The following is a 17,892-nucleotide window of genomic DNA, read 5'->3' as shown; positions in this document are numbered from 1 at the left end:
ATTTATTAGGGCTTTTAAGAAGCATTTTGAATGCTATATATATGCCAGTATTGTCAAAGTGATTCCCATTCATCAGAACTCAATGGTCTTTACAGTGTATCACCTACAAGGGATCTAATTTAATCCTATTTAGGATTTGACCGGTAAAAGAGAACTATAAAGAGTACTGGTTTTACCTGGATCAATAGATTCAGACTCAAGTAAGGCTTCCTTCAACTAGATATAAAACTTACATGATTTTTATGGCTGCTAAGGACTGGAAGGAAGCTACAAAGAAAATGTGGATTTAACATTTTGGAATAATTTTTATATGAGGTGTGAATTTATAAGTAGTATTTTCAATTTGTAAGTTATAGGTAACAGAAGAAATGATTAATTTTTTTTTTTTTTTTTTTTTGAGACGGAGTCTCGCTCTGTCGCCCAGGCTGGAGTGCAGTGGCCGGATCTCAGCTCACTGCAAGCTCCGCCTCCCGGGTTTATGCCATTCTCCTGCCTCAGCCTCTCGAGTAGCGGGGACTACAGGCGCCCGCCACCTCGCTCGGCTAGCTTTTTGTATTTTCTAGTAGATACGGGGTTTCACCGGGTTAGCCAGGATGGTCTTGATCTCCTGACCTCGTGATCCGCCCGTCTCGGCCTCCCAAAGTGCTGGGATTACAGGCTTGAGCCACCGCGCCCGGCCAAAATGATTAATATTTAAAAGCATGCAGTAGTCTGGGCACAGTGGCTCATGCCTGTAATTTCAGCACTTTGGGAGGCTGAGGTGAGAGGATTACTTGAGGCTAGGAGTTTGTGACCAGCCTCAGCAACATGGCAAGACTCTGTCTCTACAGAAAATAAATAATAAAAGTGAGCTGGGCGTGGTGGTGTGTACCTGTAGTCCTAGCTACTTGGGAGGCTAAGGTGGGAAGATCCCTGGGGCCCAGGAGTTCAAGGCTGCAGTGAGCCATGATCACGCCGCTGCACTCCAGTCCAGGTGACAGAACAAGACCCTGTCTCTAAAAAAATTAAAATAAAAAATAACAATGAATTGTAAAATAAACCATGCACTAGAAATATCTCACATGCAGCCACTAGGCTTTTCCAGTACTCTAATCACCCATATGTGCTGCTCTTAATATATTTGGAAAATAACCCATTGATTATGTAGTCATCTGTTTTGCGCACACTTCCCTTTCTTTCTTTTTTTTTTTTTTTTTTGAGATGGAGTCTCGCTCTGTCGCCCAGGCTGGAGTACAGTGGCACAATCTCAGCTCACTGCAACCTCTGCTTCCCGGGTTCAAGCCATTCTCCTGCCCCAGCCTCCCGAATAGCTGGAATTACAGGCACGCGCCACCACACCCAGCTAATTTTTGTATTTTTAATACAGACGGGATTTCACCATGTTGGTCAGGCTGGTCTCAAACTGCTGACCTTGTGATCTGCCCGCTTTGGCCTCCCAAAGTGCTGGGATTACAGGCGTGAGCCACCGTGCCCGGCCCCCTTTCATTCTTGATCCTTGTGGTGGTGTTTTTACTACATCTACCTTTTAAGGAGTAATTGTTATCATAATCCAACTCAAAGACCTGTACTGTGCTTTTGACATAAAATATTTCTCTTTTTTGCATTGTTTTTTCTCCAAGGGACGTTCCTTAAGGAAATCATTGCTTTTTCACATTCTTTTGGATCTAGAATTATTAAACTCTGCTATGTATCCTCAGTATTGGCAGAGAAAGCATGTCATAGTTGATACACTGACGTGTATGCCAACATGATCTCAGTCTTGAATTAACTATATTCTTTCATCAATTGGTCTAATTATAACTTTTAAACTATTATTATATATACATGCCTCCATTTTTTGAATAATTGCAACAGTTGATATTCTACTGGATGTTATCTAGTCCCTCAGAATTTCAAAACAAGAAGGACAACGGAGGTCATGTCGTCCAACCCCTGCTGACATGCACATTAGGAACGGGAAGCACAGACTGGCTCATTTGCTGAGGTCATGCTGTCCGGGCACATGGTCTCTTGATTCCCAGAGCAATGCCCTTTGTACTAAAGCCGGTGACCTCTCCCATCATCTAGTAGCATTTGTTACAGATGAAACTACATGTCACTTGGTATGCGAAACATATCATGATCAAAATTGTAAATTCATTATCACATATTTTTCTAGGCACATCTGTGGATTTGGGGGAAGTAGAAGAAATAAAAGTAAAATGTGAAATAATAAAGAGGAATAACAACAGAGAATTAACAAGGAAGTGAGGACTGGGAAGCTGACACATGGAGAGTTCCTACTGTGGATTACTGTTTAGCATGCTCTCGCTATTTCTTGGCCAGGTGCAGTGGCACTTTGGGGGACTGAGCTTAGGAGTTCGAGACTAGCCAGGCCAATATGGTGAAACCCCATCTCTACTAAAAATAAAAAGCACAGACATTAGCTGGGCATGGTGGTGTATGCCTGCAATCCCAGCTGCTTGGGAGGCTGAGGCAGGAGAATCACTTGAACCTGGGAGGCGGAGGTTGCGGTGAGCCAAGATCGTGCCATTGCACTCCAGCCTGGGCAACAAGAGGGAAACTCTGTCTCAAACAAACAAGAAAACATGCTATGGCTATTTCTCTAACTACAGTCACCTAAAGCCAGGACCCAGGAGAATCAGTCAGTAGAACCAGTGTTAGTGAGGGTTTTTTTAATGTGATTACCTCTTAGTTTTTGTGTCTATTTGTAAATATAAAGAAAAATACTTAGATTCTTAACTTCGAGATGAGATTAGGAAGGGAAACTAGGATGATTTTGGCCAGTCTGAATGTGTTCAATGCAAACCTGCTAGGCAGGTTAAAAGTTTTTCTAATTAAGGCCGGGCACGGTGGCTCAAGCCTGTAATCCCAGCACTTTGGGAGGCCGAGATGGGCGGATCACGAGGTCAGGAGATCGAGACCATTCTGGCTAATACAGTGAAACCCCGTCTCTACTAAAAAATACAAAAAACTAGCCGGGCGAGGTGGCGGGCGCCTGTAGTCCCAGCTACTCGGGAGGCTGAGGCAGGAGAATGGCGTAAACCTGGGAGGTGGAGCTTGCAGTGAGCTGAGATCCGGCCACTGCACTCCAGCCTGGGTGACAGAGCAAGACTGTCTCAAAAAAAAAAAAAAAAGTTTTTCTAATTAAATGTCTTAGCATCAACACCCCCAAAATATTGTCTCGACTTCCTTCAAGAAGACTTATTCACAGGTGGTTTTCATGTGCTCGCTGGTAGAGCAGCCACACAGCCTTAGAAACATGCCCTTGAACTCTGATTTTTTTTTTTTTTTTTAAATGGAGTTTCGTTCTTGTTGCCCAAGCTGGAGTGCAATGGCGCAATCTCAACTCACTAAAACCTCCTCCTCCTGGGTTCAAGCGATTATTCTGCCTCAGCCTCCTGAGTAGCTGGGATTACAGGCATGCACCACCATGCCCAGCTAATTTTGTATTTTTTAGTAGGGACGGGGTTTCTCCATGTTGGTCAGGCCAGTCTTGAACTTCCAACCTCAGGTGATCCGCCTGCCTCAGCCTCCCAAAAGTACTGGAATTATAGGCATGAGCCACCGTGCCCAGCCGGTGTTAAATGTTTTAATTTAAACATTTGGACACAGTTTTCCTTGGATTTGAAATAATAATGCCCCAACTCAGGATGACCATGAGAGAATGGTGGCCTGATAAGAAAAACAGCTCAGTGCTACAAATGAAAGCCACTGAACGGCTGGGTGCGGTGGCTCACACCTGTGATCCCAGCACTTTGGGAGGCCGAGGCAGGCAGATCATTTGAGGTCAGGAGTTCAAGACCAGCCTGACCAACATGGTGTCACCTCCTCTCTATTAAAAATACAAAAAAAATTAGCCAGGCGTAGTGGCAGGCACCTGTAGTCCCAGCTACTCGGGAGGCTGAGGCAGGAGAATCACTTGAACCCGGGAGGCGGAAGTTGCAGTGAGCTGAGATCACGCCACCGCACTCCAGCCTGGGCAACAGAATGAGACTCCGTCTCAAAAAAAAAAAGAGCCACTGCATATTTACACATGGTCTGTCCTCTCCAATTAAATAATTCTGTTCTTATTCGTTCTGCCTTTCAGACAAAAGATGAAAAGCTGTGCACGTTCTTAATAACAGTAGCTTCATCACACATGTTGAAAAATGGAAGGAAATGGATTTCAGCTGTGGACATTTTTTTGTTTGTTTTAAACTTGTAACAAAAGCACTAATGTTATCTTTCATTCCTGATTTCTCAATTATCTTTCTATGTAAAGCTGACAGGTCTGCATTTTTATTTTAGGAATCTTTCAAAGAAGTACCAACCTAAAAAGAACTCGAAGGAGGAAGAAGAATACAAGTATGTTTACAATTGAAAATTGTCTTGTAATAGACACATGCCATTGGTGACTACACACAGAAAGGAGAAATGCATGTCTATAAAAATAAGTTGCATTTCCCATTCATTTTGTGTCCGTTTTTAAATTGGAGGAGAGAACAATAAAAACATAATTAACTTTTCTTATACGGAGTCACTGGACCTATACCAGATTGTTTCAATTAAAGTAATTAGGAAAACTTTAGAATGTAATTAAGCAAAAACAGGAAGTATGGAATCTGCATTCTAGAGTCTTGATTTGGTTTGGCACTATCAGGAGTCCCTGTTATGCTAATCATTCATCCAAGAAATATGTCCATTTCAGTCAGCAATTAAGGCATCTTAACACAGACAGCTCAAATATTGTATCTCTAATGTATATCTAAATATCTTTTACATTAGTACATATAGCATGTATATGAATTGTGGATTATATCTTGGCTAAGTATTAACAAAGCCAAATATTACATTACATGGAGCGGTTCAGTTTTGCAAAATGAAAAGTGTTTCCATTGTAATTAATTCTGAGCCATTTTGATGAGAAGACTCAATGTGTAATGAATACTCAGGATCCTATGGGAGGTGATGCCAATTAACCTGATTTTAATTAATATTTTCTTGGTGTAAAGCAGAACATGAATGAACGTGGCCTTGTGTGAAACGGAGTGGCATGTGTTCTGTTCCATAGGTATACGTCATGTAAAGCTTTCATTTCCACCCTGAACGAAATGAATGATTATGCGGGGCAGCATGAAGTTATCTCCGAGAACATGGCATCACAGATCATTGTGGACTTGGCACGCTATGTTCAGGAACTGAAACAGGAGAGGAAATCAGTAAGCAAAACTTTATTCTTTTTCTTCCTAAAGGATGGACCAAACACAGTGGGAATATCCCTAGATGATTAAAATTAAATAAAACCATATAAGACTATGGGTCTTAAACTCACACCTTTGAGAATCATATTAAAGTTATGGACCCCAGCCGGGCGCAGTGGCTCACGCTTGTAATCCCAGGACTTTGGGAGGCCAAGGTTGGCGGATCCCAAGGTCAGGAGTTTGAGACTCTGTCTCTATTAAACCCCATCCCTATTAAAAATACAAAAATCAGCCGGGTGTGGTGGCATGTGGCTGTGATCCCAGCTACTCAGGAGGCTGAGGCAGGAGAAACACTTGAACCCGGGAGGCGGAGGTTGCAGTGAGCCGAGATTGCGCACCTGCCCTCCAGCCTGGGCAACAGAGCAAGACTCCATCTCAAAAAAAAAAAAAAAAAAAGTTACGGACCCTGTTCCTAGAAAGTGTTGCTAGGTCTCTACATAAAATGTCAAGGGTCCTTCAGACAGTCTGAAACTCATCTGTGGACCCAGGAATATGCATCCCTTTGAGGAATTTAAATATATTTCAGGGTATCAGACATTTAAAAAACAAGTAAGTAATATAATATGGTGTATGCTCTGTGAAATAAACAGTATTAAAATTAGTGTTTATCAGCCAGGCATGGTGGCTCACGCCTGTAATCCCAGCACTTTGGGAGGCCTAGGCAGATGGATCACCTGAGCTTAGGAGTTCGAGAACAGCCTGGCCACCATGGTGAAACCCCGTCTCTACTAAAAATATAAAAATTAGTTGGGCGTGGTGGCGGGCACCTATAACCCCAGCTACTAGGGAGTCTGAAGCACAAGAATTGCTTGAACCCAGGAGGCGGAGGTTGCAGTGAGCCGAGATCTCACCATTGCACTCCAGCCTGGATGACGAGCAAAACTCGATCTCAAAAAAAAAAAAAAAAAAAAAAAATAGTGCTTATAAGTAGGTCAAAAAACTGGAAAGACGTCCCCAGTTATATCCATTCTGTTCCTCAGCTCATTCATTGCTGTCTAATGAAGCACACCTTATTGTTCCTCTTACCACCATTTTCGTCTTTTCATAAATAGGTTTTGTTGTTAACCAAAGACAAAAATGAATGCTCAAAGTCTATTCTTAGTCATGATTTTGCCTTAAGGGATTTATCTTTAAGCCATGGTCTATATCATTGTATTTTGATTGCATGTGAAGTGCAGAATAATTTGTTACTAGTAATAAAGTAGCCATGTTGGTCAGTGATAAAAAAATTTTTTTTTTTTTTTTTTTTTGAGATGGAGTTTCGCTCTTTTGCCCAGGCTCGAGTGAAGTGGTGCAATCTCGACTCCCTGCAACCTCTGCCCCCTGGGTTCAAGTGATTCTCATCCCTCAGTAGCTGAGATTACAGGTGCCCACCGCCATGCCCAGCTAATTGTTTGTATTTTTCATAGAGATGGGGTTTCACCATATTGGTCGAGCTGGTCTCAAACTCCTCAGACCACCATGATCCATCCGCCTTGATCCACCCGCCCTGGCCTCCCAAAGTGCTGGGATTATAGACGTGAGCCACCGTGCTGCGACACCAGTTCTTTTAATGCCCTGGGGATGCATGAGCCAGCAAGATTGCTATGACTTCTGCTGAAATGGAGGAGACATTAATAATGACAAAAGTATTTAATTGCAGTTATGGTAGTTGCCACAAAGTAAGAGTACAGCGTGCTGTGAGAGCGTACAATGGGATTGCTGACATGCTCGTGCTCTGGGGTCAGGAAGAAGCTTTCCAAGGGACTTTGCAGTTAAGGCCTTAACAAGACTTGAGGGATGATTAGGACCTGCATGGGACAAGCATTCAATAGAGAGCAGCCAGGGCCCTTGGGCAGGAAGGCGTTTGAAAATGTCTCAATTTAGTTCTTTCTAAACTGTAAATGTGTAGCATATGGCCTTCGATAGGTTTAAAAGTTAGGAAGAGATAAGTGCCTTAAGATCACCCCATTGGTTTAAAACAACAATATACCAATAAACTGAGATGAATCTTCATCTGTTGACATTAGCATAATGGTTCTCAACTAGGGACAGCTTTACTCCCTACTCCAGCCACATTTGTCAGTGTTCGGAGACACTTTTGGTTGTCTCAGGGATTGTGGCTAAGGGGTTGCCACTGGTATCTAGAGAGAAGAGGCCAGGGAGGCAGCTAAGCATCCCGCAATACATAGGACAGCTTCATAACAAAGAATGACCTGGACCGAAATGTCTATAGTGCTGAGTGTGAGAAACCCTGCACTGGAGCCCTAAATTAGATGATAACCTCTGCTGGACCATTCATTAAAGATTTCTTTAGTGACAGAAAGGATGCAGTGAAACAGAATACTAAGGTTCAGAATGAAGTACAAATATCTAATATAGTGATAAAATAAATATCGGAAAACTTAACATGATCGTGGACTGCTTCCCTGGAGCCTGAACTTCCCTTGACCTTGCAAAGGTTTATATTTTTTTGTGTTTGTTTCTTTTGTCAATGCTTTGTCTCTTTTTTTTTTTTTTTTTTTTAAGACAGAGTCTCACTGTGTTGCCCAGGCTGGAGTGCAGTAGCACAATCTCGCCTAAGTGCAACCTCCACCTTCCAGATTCAAGCGATTCTCCTGCCTCAGCCTCCCAAGTAGCTGGGATTACAGGCACATGCCACTATACCCGGCGAATTTTTTGTATTTTTGGTAGAGGCAGGGTTTCATCACGTTGGCCAGGCTAGTCTTGCACTCCTGACCTCAAGTGATCCACCCGTCTTGGCCTCCCAAACTGCTGGGATTACAAGCATGAGCCACCGCGCCCCCTCATATTCCTGTGCTGCGTTATGACCAAGTTGTTTTATATTTTATTTACTTACTGTTAATCATGACTTTTTTTATAGTCTGTCATATCTGTATTTTGGATTTAGTTCCTTTTGTTAATCAAAAATTATAGTAATTTATGGAATAAATTATAGGTGGTACAGATACACATTAAATATCTTGCAATACATAGTGTTCCTTTTATTTTAAGGAGAACTGCAAGTACAGGTTTCTGAGTCAGATGTTCTGTTGGGAGGAGCTGTAAACATGCTCTTTTGAAACATTCTGTAATTAAATTAAAATGACATTTTAGAAAATCGTGAAACCTTTTGAAACATTAGAAAGAATATCAGTAAACAAATGTGTGTATTTGTGCTATTTTATTTAATTTATTTAATTTATTTTGAGACGGAGCCTTGCTCTGTTGCCCGGGCTGAAATGCAGTTGCACGAACTCGGCTCACTGCAGCCTCCGCCTCCCGGGTTCCAGTGATTCTCCTGCCTCAGCCTCCTGAGTATCTGGGATTACAGGCACCCCCAGCCATGCCTGGCTAATTTTTGTGTTTTTAATAGAGATGGAGTTTCACCATGTTGGCCAGGCTGGTCTCAAAATCCTGAGCTCAGGTGATCCGCCTGCCTCGACCTCCCAAAGTGCTGGGATTATCGGCGTGAGCCACCGCGCCTGACATGCTTGTACTATTTTAATATAATGCCTCATGAGCACTTTTTTTCTTTTTCCTTTTTTCTCTCTTTCTTTCTTTTTTTTGAGACAGGGTCTCATTATGTTACCCAGGCTGGAGTGCAGTGGTGAGATCATGGCTCACTGCAGCCTCAACCTCCTGGACTTAAATGATCCTCCTATCTTAGCTTCCCAAGTAGCTGGGACTACAGGCATGTGCCACCATGCTCAGCCAGTTTTGAAAAATTTTGTAGAGACAAGGTCTTGCTGTGTTGCCCTGTCTGGTCACAAACTGCTGGGTTCAGGTGATTCTCTCACCTCAACCTCCCAAAGTGCTGGGATTATAGGCATAAACCCCCATGTCTGGCCTGTTTTTTCTGTTTTCTAACATAATTGTTGCCATTATTTCTAATGAGTAAATAATGAATTAGCATTGTGGTATACTAATCACTGTAATTTAAAAAATTATTCCAATAATATTGGAGGCCGGGCGTCATGGCTCACACCTGTAGTCCCAGCACTTCAGAAGGCCGAGTGTTTAGAGCCTCGTGCTTGCTATAGATGATAATAGCTAACCTCAATGGGGACTGCTAGTTTTCCAGATTTTACCCAAGATAAGGACCCTGGAGCACAGGAAGGTGAAGTGAGCTGGGCGTGTTGCTCTGTCGTGGAGCTGGGTGTCCCCCAGGCTGCCTCCCTCTCAGGGCAGTGCATGTTTGCAGGCATGGTTTTGTTTCCAGTGAGTGGTTTTCAACATACCTTCAAGGATGCTGGAGTAAACAGTATGAACATCCTCATCTGCAGCTAGCCTTAGAAAAAGAGCTGTTTGGCTGGGCGCGGTGGCTCACGCCTGTAATCCCAGCACTCGGGAGGCTGAGGTACGAGAATCGCTGGAACCTGGGAGGCGGAGGTTGCAGTGAGTTGAGATGGCACCACTACACTCCAGCCTAGGTGACAGAGTGAGACCCTGTCTTAAAAAAAAAAAAAAAAAGGAAAAAAAAAAGAAGAAAAGGAGCTATTTAAGACCTTCTCGTAATAACCAACATTTCTCCTTTAGAGCTTTTACTTTTTTTTTGGCTACCCTGACTTAACTTAGTAAACACTAATTTTTGTAAGGATGAGTCTCAAAAGAACAGTGGAATGCTATCATTTTTGTCTTCTGGTGAGGTTAAGTATTGGTGGACATAGCATAACAGAGTTAAAACTCAAATCTAGGTCTTCTGAGGCCAGACTCAGTCACCTTCCCACTGTCCTGTGATGAGGGACTGACAGCATGCTTCAGGTGTGTCTTAAAAGATGGGGAGAGGCCACATAAGTTCTGTGTTCACAGAGCTGGAGCCCGCTGCTTGGTGGTGGGCAGAGGAGAGGAAAGGACGCACGCTTTCCAGCCAACAACCTTGCTCAGAATTCCTGGTAGCCCTGCCCTAGGCAGGTTATGAAAACTCTTTGAGCATCCACTTAGGAATCTGTAAGCTGAGGCTGATCATAGCCACTTTAGGGAGTTATGGGGACTATTGTGAGAAGACAAATATGAATCTCCTAGCACAATGTTCAGGTATACTGATATATAGATGCTGCATATCTGGTTTCCCTTGCTGTAATCATTCTGTTACTCAATACAGAATCTCATTTCCACCCCAGAGCTTCTCGATTAGGGCTTGTTACAGAAAACGGAGCATGTTGGTCAGGCGCGGTGGCTCACACCTATAATCCCAGCACATTGGGAAGCCGAGGCAGGCAGATCACCTGAGGTCAGGAGTTCAAGACCAGCCTTGCCAACAAGGCGAAACCCCGTCTCTACTAAAAATATAAAAATTAGCCTGGCCTACTGGCAGGTGCCTGTAATACCAGCTACTCGGGAAGCTGAGGCAGGAGAATCACTTGAACCCAGGAGGCACAGGTTGCAGTGAGCCGAGACTATGCTACTGCACTCTAGCCTGGGCAACCGAGCAAGACTCCATCTCGAAAAATAAATAAATAAATAAATAAATAAATAAATAAATAAATAACGTGGAATTGATTGATGGCATAGGAAACAAGCTGCTTTTAACATTTTAGACCCAGTTACTGTTTTTCATGGCTGACTAGAAATAATGCCTTACTTAAGTACCATCCTTAACTATCAGCATAGTACAGATTGGGCTATTTGATACAGTGGCAGAATCTTGGCTGCCCAAAAGGATGATTTAGAATTCACAGGATTACTGCTGGATCTCATTACTGCACATAGAAAGAATGTCCAAGTTCAATGGACAATACTGGTTGAAAATTGCTTTTTACCTAGGTTTTGCTGTGTTTGAATGGATGAACAAGGGTCAGTGTGATGAAAAATGGCTCTCTGTGCAAAGATGATGTTTCTTTCCTTTTTTTTGTATGGATTTCAAAGGAAAGAGAAGTAGAGGGGGTCATTGGCATTCTTGCCTTTGTAGCCCTACCGCTGTTTGATCTTTAAGTCTTCAAATCTAACTGTAGGCTGGGCACAGTGGCTCACACCTGTAAATCCCAGCACTTTGGGAGGCCAAGGCGGGTGGATCACCTGAGGTCAGGAGTTGGAGACCACCCTGGCCAACATGGTGAAACCCCATCTCTACTAAAAATACAAAAATTAGCCGGGCGTGGTGGCGTGTGCCTGTAGTCCAAGCTACTCTAGAGGCTGAGGCAGGAGAATCGCTTGATCCTGGAAGGCAGAGGTTGCAGTGAGCCGAGATCACACCACTGCACTCCAGCCTGGGCGAAAGAGTGAGACTGTCCCCGCCACAAAAAAAATAAAAATAAAAATAAAAAAAATAAAAAAACCAAAAATCTAACTGTAAAACAGGATTACTACCTCTATTTAAGTATCTAGGAGAAAAGATGCTTTTTATGCTGCACATATACTGTATTTTTGTATCACAACACAGTTCATTTTAATGTTATGACTATCCATTGTTTGTCCTGATGCACAAATCTGTGGGCTCATTTTGGTGAAAATATGTTGATTTTTTAAAAATGCAGATTCACGGCCAGGCGCGGTGGCTTACGCCTGTAATCCCAGAACTTTGGGAGGCCGAGGCGGGCGGATCACAAGGTCAGGAGTTCAAGACCGGCCTGACCAACATGGTGAAACCCCATCTCTACTAAAAATAGAAAAAAACAATTAGCTGGGCCTGATGGCACGCGCCTGTAATCCCAGCTACTCGGAAGGCTAAGGCAGGAGAATCGCTTGAACACAGGAGGTGGAGGTTGCAGTGAGCCGAGATCACACCACTACACTCCAGCCTGGGTGACAGAGCAAGACTCCACCCCCCCCCCCCAAAAAAAAAGCAAAACAAAAAGCAGATTCACTAAAAAGAGAACTTTTCCCCGCTGTAAGAATTTAGCAGTTTAGGTTCTTTCCTGCCTGACATCTGAGGCTGCATCTGTCTCTTCAGGAAAACATGAGCAGTCCTGGAAGCCCTGGACAAGGAAGCCCTATAGCTTCTTCACCTAGTGGGCTCCACTTAGGGCAATTGCATTTTCAGGGAGATGTTCGCCATTTCTTTAGACATAATGGAATCAGTGGCCAGTCCTTGGGGGTGCATATAAAAATAATATTACTAAAACTGAATTAAAGGACAAAATCTCACAAACCCTTATAAATCAAAAATCCTCATTTTTCAAAGTTTTCTTCCTGATATCATTTGCAGATATGTATAATATTTAAGAACATTGTCTGGGTGCAGTGGCTTATGCCTGTAATCCCAGCACTTTGGGAGGCCGAGGCGGGTGGATTGCTTGAGGTTAGGAGTTTGAGACCAGCCTGGCCAACATGGTGAAACCCCGTTTCCATTAAAAATACAAAAATTAGCTGGGCTTGGTGGTGCACATCTGTAATCCCAGCTACTCCGGAGGCTGAGGCAGGAGAATCGCTTGAACCCAGGAGGCGGAGGTTGCAGTGAGCTGAGAACGTGCCACTGCACTCCAGCCTGCGTGACAGACGAGACTCAGTCTAAAAAAAAAAAAAAAAAAAAAAAAAAAGGCCAGGTGCGGTGGTTCACACCTGTAATCCTAGCACTTTGGGAGGCTGAGATGGGCAGATCACAAGGTCAGGAGATTGAGACCATCCTGGCTAACGTGGTGCAACCCTATCTCTACTAAAAATACAAACAACTAGCTGGACATGGTGGCATGCACCTCTAATCCCAGGTACTGGGGAGACTGAGGCAGGAGAATGGCGTGAACCCAGGAGGTGGAACTTGCAGTGAGCCTAGATTACGCCACTGTACTCCAGCCCGGGCGACAGACCGAGACTCTGTCTCCAAAAAAAAAAAAGAATGTTAAGAATGTTAATCCTAGTATAGTTATATAGCTATAATTTATATTCTTCTCGATTCTCCATTTAATATTGTAAGCATTTTCCATGTTTTTACCTGCAAAAGTATACATTTTTGTTTTTAGGTTTTTTTTAAAAAATTTTTTACATTTTTTTTTTTTTTAGGGAGGGGGCTGGCTATGTTGCCCAGGCTGGTCTTCAACTCCTGGGCTCAAGCAGTCTTCCCACGTCAGCCTTTCAAAGTGCTGGGATTATAGGAGTGAGGCATTGTGCCTAGCCAAAAGTGTAGTTTAAATAATTGGAGTTTTATCAAAGTTATTGGAAGAGAAGTTAAAAAAGAAAGAAAAATATTTGGAATTTTAGTAGCTGTGCATTATTGTAACAAAGTTATAATTTGCCTAACTAATTCTGTATTGTTTGATTTATAGGCTATTATCAGTTTTTGACTCATTTACTTAGTTGTATAAACAATACAGTAGTAAACTCTTCACTTCCAAAGCTGTTTGCATTGTGTATGGGTTGAGATTATTTCCCCAAACTAAATTCTCAGAAGTGAGACTATGAGGTCAAAGCATACATGATTAAACATAAATGATTTATGGTTCTTGATAAGACTCTGATAACTTACGTTCAGAGAATTATAATAGAATTACAGATAGATTATCAATAGATTTATAGACTTACAGATAGATTTCCAAATGTCACTGAAATGATAAACATGGGTGTGAATCAGCTTATCTGAGATGTGGGTAATTCAGAGTTAACACATACATTCCTCCATAAGAACTACTGTAAATGTACTCTTACCAGCAACTTTTGAACACTGAGTCAAGTTATTGAAGAAAAGAGTTTTAGAGGTTGTTTGGTGTAGCTCCAGCCTTTGAGTATGTCTAGGCTTTTCCACAGTGATTACCACTAATCATATATGAGAAATTTGTGAAGATTTGAGGCTCCAGAAGGAGAACCAGGAGGTTCTTGCCAACATTTTCTGGAATTCCAAGAAAACTTCTCCCTGCAGGTGGAAAATATGGTTCATTACTCACAAAGTGTTGGCCAGAAGCAGAATCACTTTTTGGCAGTAGTTATCTGAAGAGTTCTAGAGGAAATAATTATACAGTACTTTCTTTTTTTTTTTTTTTTTTTTTTTTTTTTTTGAGACGGAGTCTTGCTCTGTCGCCCAGGCTGGAGTGCAGTGGCCGGATCTCAGCTCACTGCAAGCTCCGCCTCCCGGGTTTACGCCATTCTCCTGCCTCAGCCTCCCGAGTAGCTGGGACTACAGGCGCCACCACTTCGCCCGGCTAGTTTTTGTATTTTTTAGTAGAGACGGGGTTTCACCGTGTTAGCCAGGATGGTCTCGATCTCCTGACCTCGTGATCCGCCCGTCTCGGCCTCCCAAAGTGCTGGGATTACAGGCTTGAGCCACCGCGCCCGGCTTATACAGTACTTTCAGTGACTCACTAAAATGTTTATAAACCTCAGACCTGCATGCTTACAGATCCCACATTACTTAGAATTGACTATTTAAAACTTTTCCCAAAGTTTCTGAAATGTTTGAAAATGGATACTGCACTAAAGCCTATAACATTCTTTTTAAAGTTAGATGTTCAGTAGGTCCTGTTTGTGGACCTTATGAAGGGACTTAATTTCCTATAAGCCAGTTCTGCAGCATGGACTGACTCCAATACATTTAGGAAAACAAAAATGTTGTTATAAGAGATGACAGCAAATAGGTAAAGCTTAGCATGAAGGAAAGCAAAACCTAAAAGGAGTTTGGGTATATAATCTAGCTACTTACAAGTCCATTTCTGATTTTTTCTTTTCTTTTTTTTTTTTTTTTTTTTGAGACGGAGTTTCACCCTTGTTGCCCAGGCTGGAATGCAATGGTGCAATCTCAGCTCACTGCAACCTCTGCCTCCCAGGGTCAAGCAATTTTCCTGCCTCAGCCTCCCACGTAGCTGGGATTACAAGCGCCCACCACCACACCTAGCTAATTTTTGTATTTTCAGTAGAGACGAGGTTTCACCATGTTGACCAGGCTGGTCTCAAACTCTTCACCTCAGGTGATCTGCCCACCTCGGCCTCCCAAAGTGCTGGGATTATAGTCATGAGCCACTGCGCCCAGCCATCTTCTTTGTTTTGAAAGAACATGTAAAAGTGGCATTCTGTTCATTAAGAGTGGGCCCTTTCACCACTGTGGTTGTTTCACCTGCAAAACCACTGGTCTGGTGAGCCAAAAAAAAATAAATTTTTTTTTTCCAGCTACCTGAAAGGCTGAGGCAGGAGGACTGCTCACGGCCAGGAGTTCAAGACCAGCCTGGACAACAGAGTGAGACCCACCCCCTGAATCTCTAAAAAAAAATTTCTTTTTAAATTTTATATTTTATGGGATATATATACTTAGTAAACAGGACACTTAAATTCTTTTCTTGATTTCATGGGCTTGAAATGGGATCTTGGATTTTGTGTTTCTCCTTTGTAAGTTGGAATTAATGATACTTTCTTTTTCTTCTGGGAATTGTGAGAGTCACTTGACTCATGTTTTGTATCTCACATGATTCTTGTTCAGCCACCTGTTTGACATCTCTCCTTAGATGCCTAATGCAGCATCACCATTGGACCTTTGTCAGCAGAGGCCTGGAGTCCAGCAAGTGTGAATGATGGCTCCAGAGTGGTGTACTGCAGTGACCCTGTTAACCTACCCCAAAACAAACTTTTTATTTATTTATTTATTTATTTATTTTTTGAGACGGAGTCTCACTCTGTCACCCAGGCTGGAATGCAGTGGTATGATCTAGGCTCACTGCAACCTCCGCCTCCCAGGTTCAAGCCATTCTCCTGTCTCAGCCTCCCAAGTAGCTGGGATCACAGGCATGTGCCTCCACGGCTGGCTAATTTTTGTATTTGTAATAGAGATGGGATTTTGCCATATTGGCCAGGCTGGTCCCAGAGTCCTGTCCTCAGGTGATCTTCCTGCCTCCGCCTCCCATAGTGCCGGGATCACAGGCGTGAGCCACCGCGTCTGGCCCCAAAACAAACTTCTGATCCCCCACAGTCCTTATCCATGTTCCATTCCAGTCTGCACTCCCTCCAGTTCTCAAAAAATGGGACACTTTTTCTTAAACTCAGGTGCTCTGGCCAAACACATAGTCACAGGGCTTTTCTCTTTTCTCTTACACGCCATCTCTTATCTGTTAACAAGTCTAGTTGGCTCTGTCTTTGGTAAATGTTCTGAGTCCAAACACTTCTCACGCCTCTTCCACATCTACCCCTAGTCCTTCGCCTCATTATCTGTTATCTGGAGGACTCTGCTGAGCCTCCTAATTCATTTATCTGCTTCCGTGCTCACCCTGTTGCCAGTGGTCCAGCTGTCCATCTGCATCTCAGAGCCACCACCACCAGCTCTCCCTTAGAGAGAGTGCAAGTGTAGCAGCCTCCCCCTGCAGCAGCCGGCTTGACCTTGGAATAATGTAGATCAGGCCATGTCACTTCCTTTCTTTTCTTTCTTTTTTTTTTTTTTCTTTTGTTGTTGTTGTTGAGATGGAGTCTTGCTGTATCACCCAGACCTGGAATGTGGTGACGCAATCTCAGCTCACTGCAACCTCCATCTTCCAGGTTCAAGCAATTCTCCTGCTTCAACCTCCCAAGTAGCTGGGATTACAGGTGTGTGCCACAACACCCCGTTAATTTTTTTGTATTTTTAGTAGAGATGGCATTTCACCATGTTGGCCAGGCTGGTCTTGAACTCCTGACCTCAAATGATTCACCCCTCTCGACCTCCCAAAGTGCTGGGATTACAGGCGTGAGCCACTGCGTCCAGCTGTCACTTCCTTTCTTAAATCTTCCAACATATTTACTGTGGCTGGCAAGGCTGTCCATGGTCAAGCCCCTGCCTGCCCTCCGGCCCTGTCCCCTTTACCTTGGTCTAGTGGCACTGGCATCTAGCTGTTCCTCAAACAGGGCAAGCCCCTTCACACTCAGAGCATCTGTACTTGCTCTGCCTGCTGTGTGGAGGGTATTCCCCAGACCCTTGTAAGTTCACTCCCACATTTTATGCAAGTGTCTACTCAAATGTCATCCCAGACTGCCCTTGTCTAAAATAGCTACCTTCACCCACACCCATCCCTCCTTATTCCTTTACCCTGTTTGTCTTACTTCTGGATCCACTCAGTCTCATGGGCACAGGGGACTTGGTTTTATTCACACAGCTTTCCTCCTGCCTGGAGCAGCCCTGTGCACATGTGGGCACGCAGTGAACATGGGATGATTTCCCTAGCGCTCTATCTAAAACTCTCATTGATGGAGATTCTCTGTATTCGGTACTGCAAGTAACAGCTTTATATCCTCAGAAGGGATCAGGCAAGAAAATGAGCCATGAGAGGAATTAGGATTTCTTGATTGATTGATTGATTTCCTTCCTTCCTTCCTTCCTCCCTCCCTCCCTCACTCCCTCCCTCCATTCCTCTGTCCCTCCCTCCCTCCATTCCTCTGTCCCTCCCTCCCTTCCCTCCCTTCCTTCCTTTCCTTCCCTTCCTTCCCTTCCTTTCTTCTTTTCTTTTCTCTTTTCTTTCATTTTCTTTTTCTTTCTTTCTCTGTGTGTGTGTGTTTTGCTTTGCTTTTTTTTTGTTTTGTTTTGTTTAAGAGAGATGGGGTTTCACCATGTTACCCAGGCTGGTCTCAAACTCCTGTCCTCAAGAGATCCCCCTGCCTCGGCCTCTCAAAGTGCTGGGATTGCAGGCATGAGCCACCACACCCGGCCCAGGGATTCGAATTTCAAGGAATGTAAAGACAGGATTGTTTTGAAAAACATATAAAAGATCACTGAAGTCTAGGTAAATTGCTGCATGTGGAGCCTTCTGGGTGAGAATAACCAAGGAACAGTGATCAGAGGAGCACTAGA

At 43.4% G+C, this 17,892-nt stretch overlaps 1 protein-coding gene across 4 annotated transcripts in view; it reads left to right on the top strand.

Annotated features, from left to right (window-relative positions):
• The window catches only part of FNBP1 (formin binding protein 1), a 164,678-nt gene that overhangs the window by 65,552 nt on the left and 81,234 nt on the right, over positions 1 to 17,892 (top strand). For all 4 annotated transcript variants that reach the window (XM_030920303.1, XM_030920302.1, XM_030920301.1 and 1 more), the window contains exons 3-4: positions 4,291 to 4,347; positions 5,054 to 5,201. In XM_030920303.1, coding sequence (XP_030776163.1) covers positions 4,291 to 4,347; positions 5,054 to 5,201 — 205 coding nt within the window. The remainder of the gene's footprint in view (positions 1 to 4,290; positions 4,348 to 5,053; positions 5,202 to 17,892) is intronic.

This window comes from Rhinopithecus roxellana, chromosome 16, assembly GCF_007565055.1.
Source record: "Rhinopithecus roxellana isolate Shanxi Qingling chromosome 16, ASM756505v1, whole genome shotgun sequence".
Lineage (NCBI taxonomy): Eukaryota > Metazoa > Chordata > Mammalia > Primates > Cercopithecidae > Rhinopithecus > Rhinopithecus roxellana.
The sequence above is the reverse complement of the archived record's forward strand: the minus strand, read 5'-3'. Positions and strand labels throughout refer to the sequence as shown.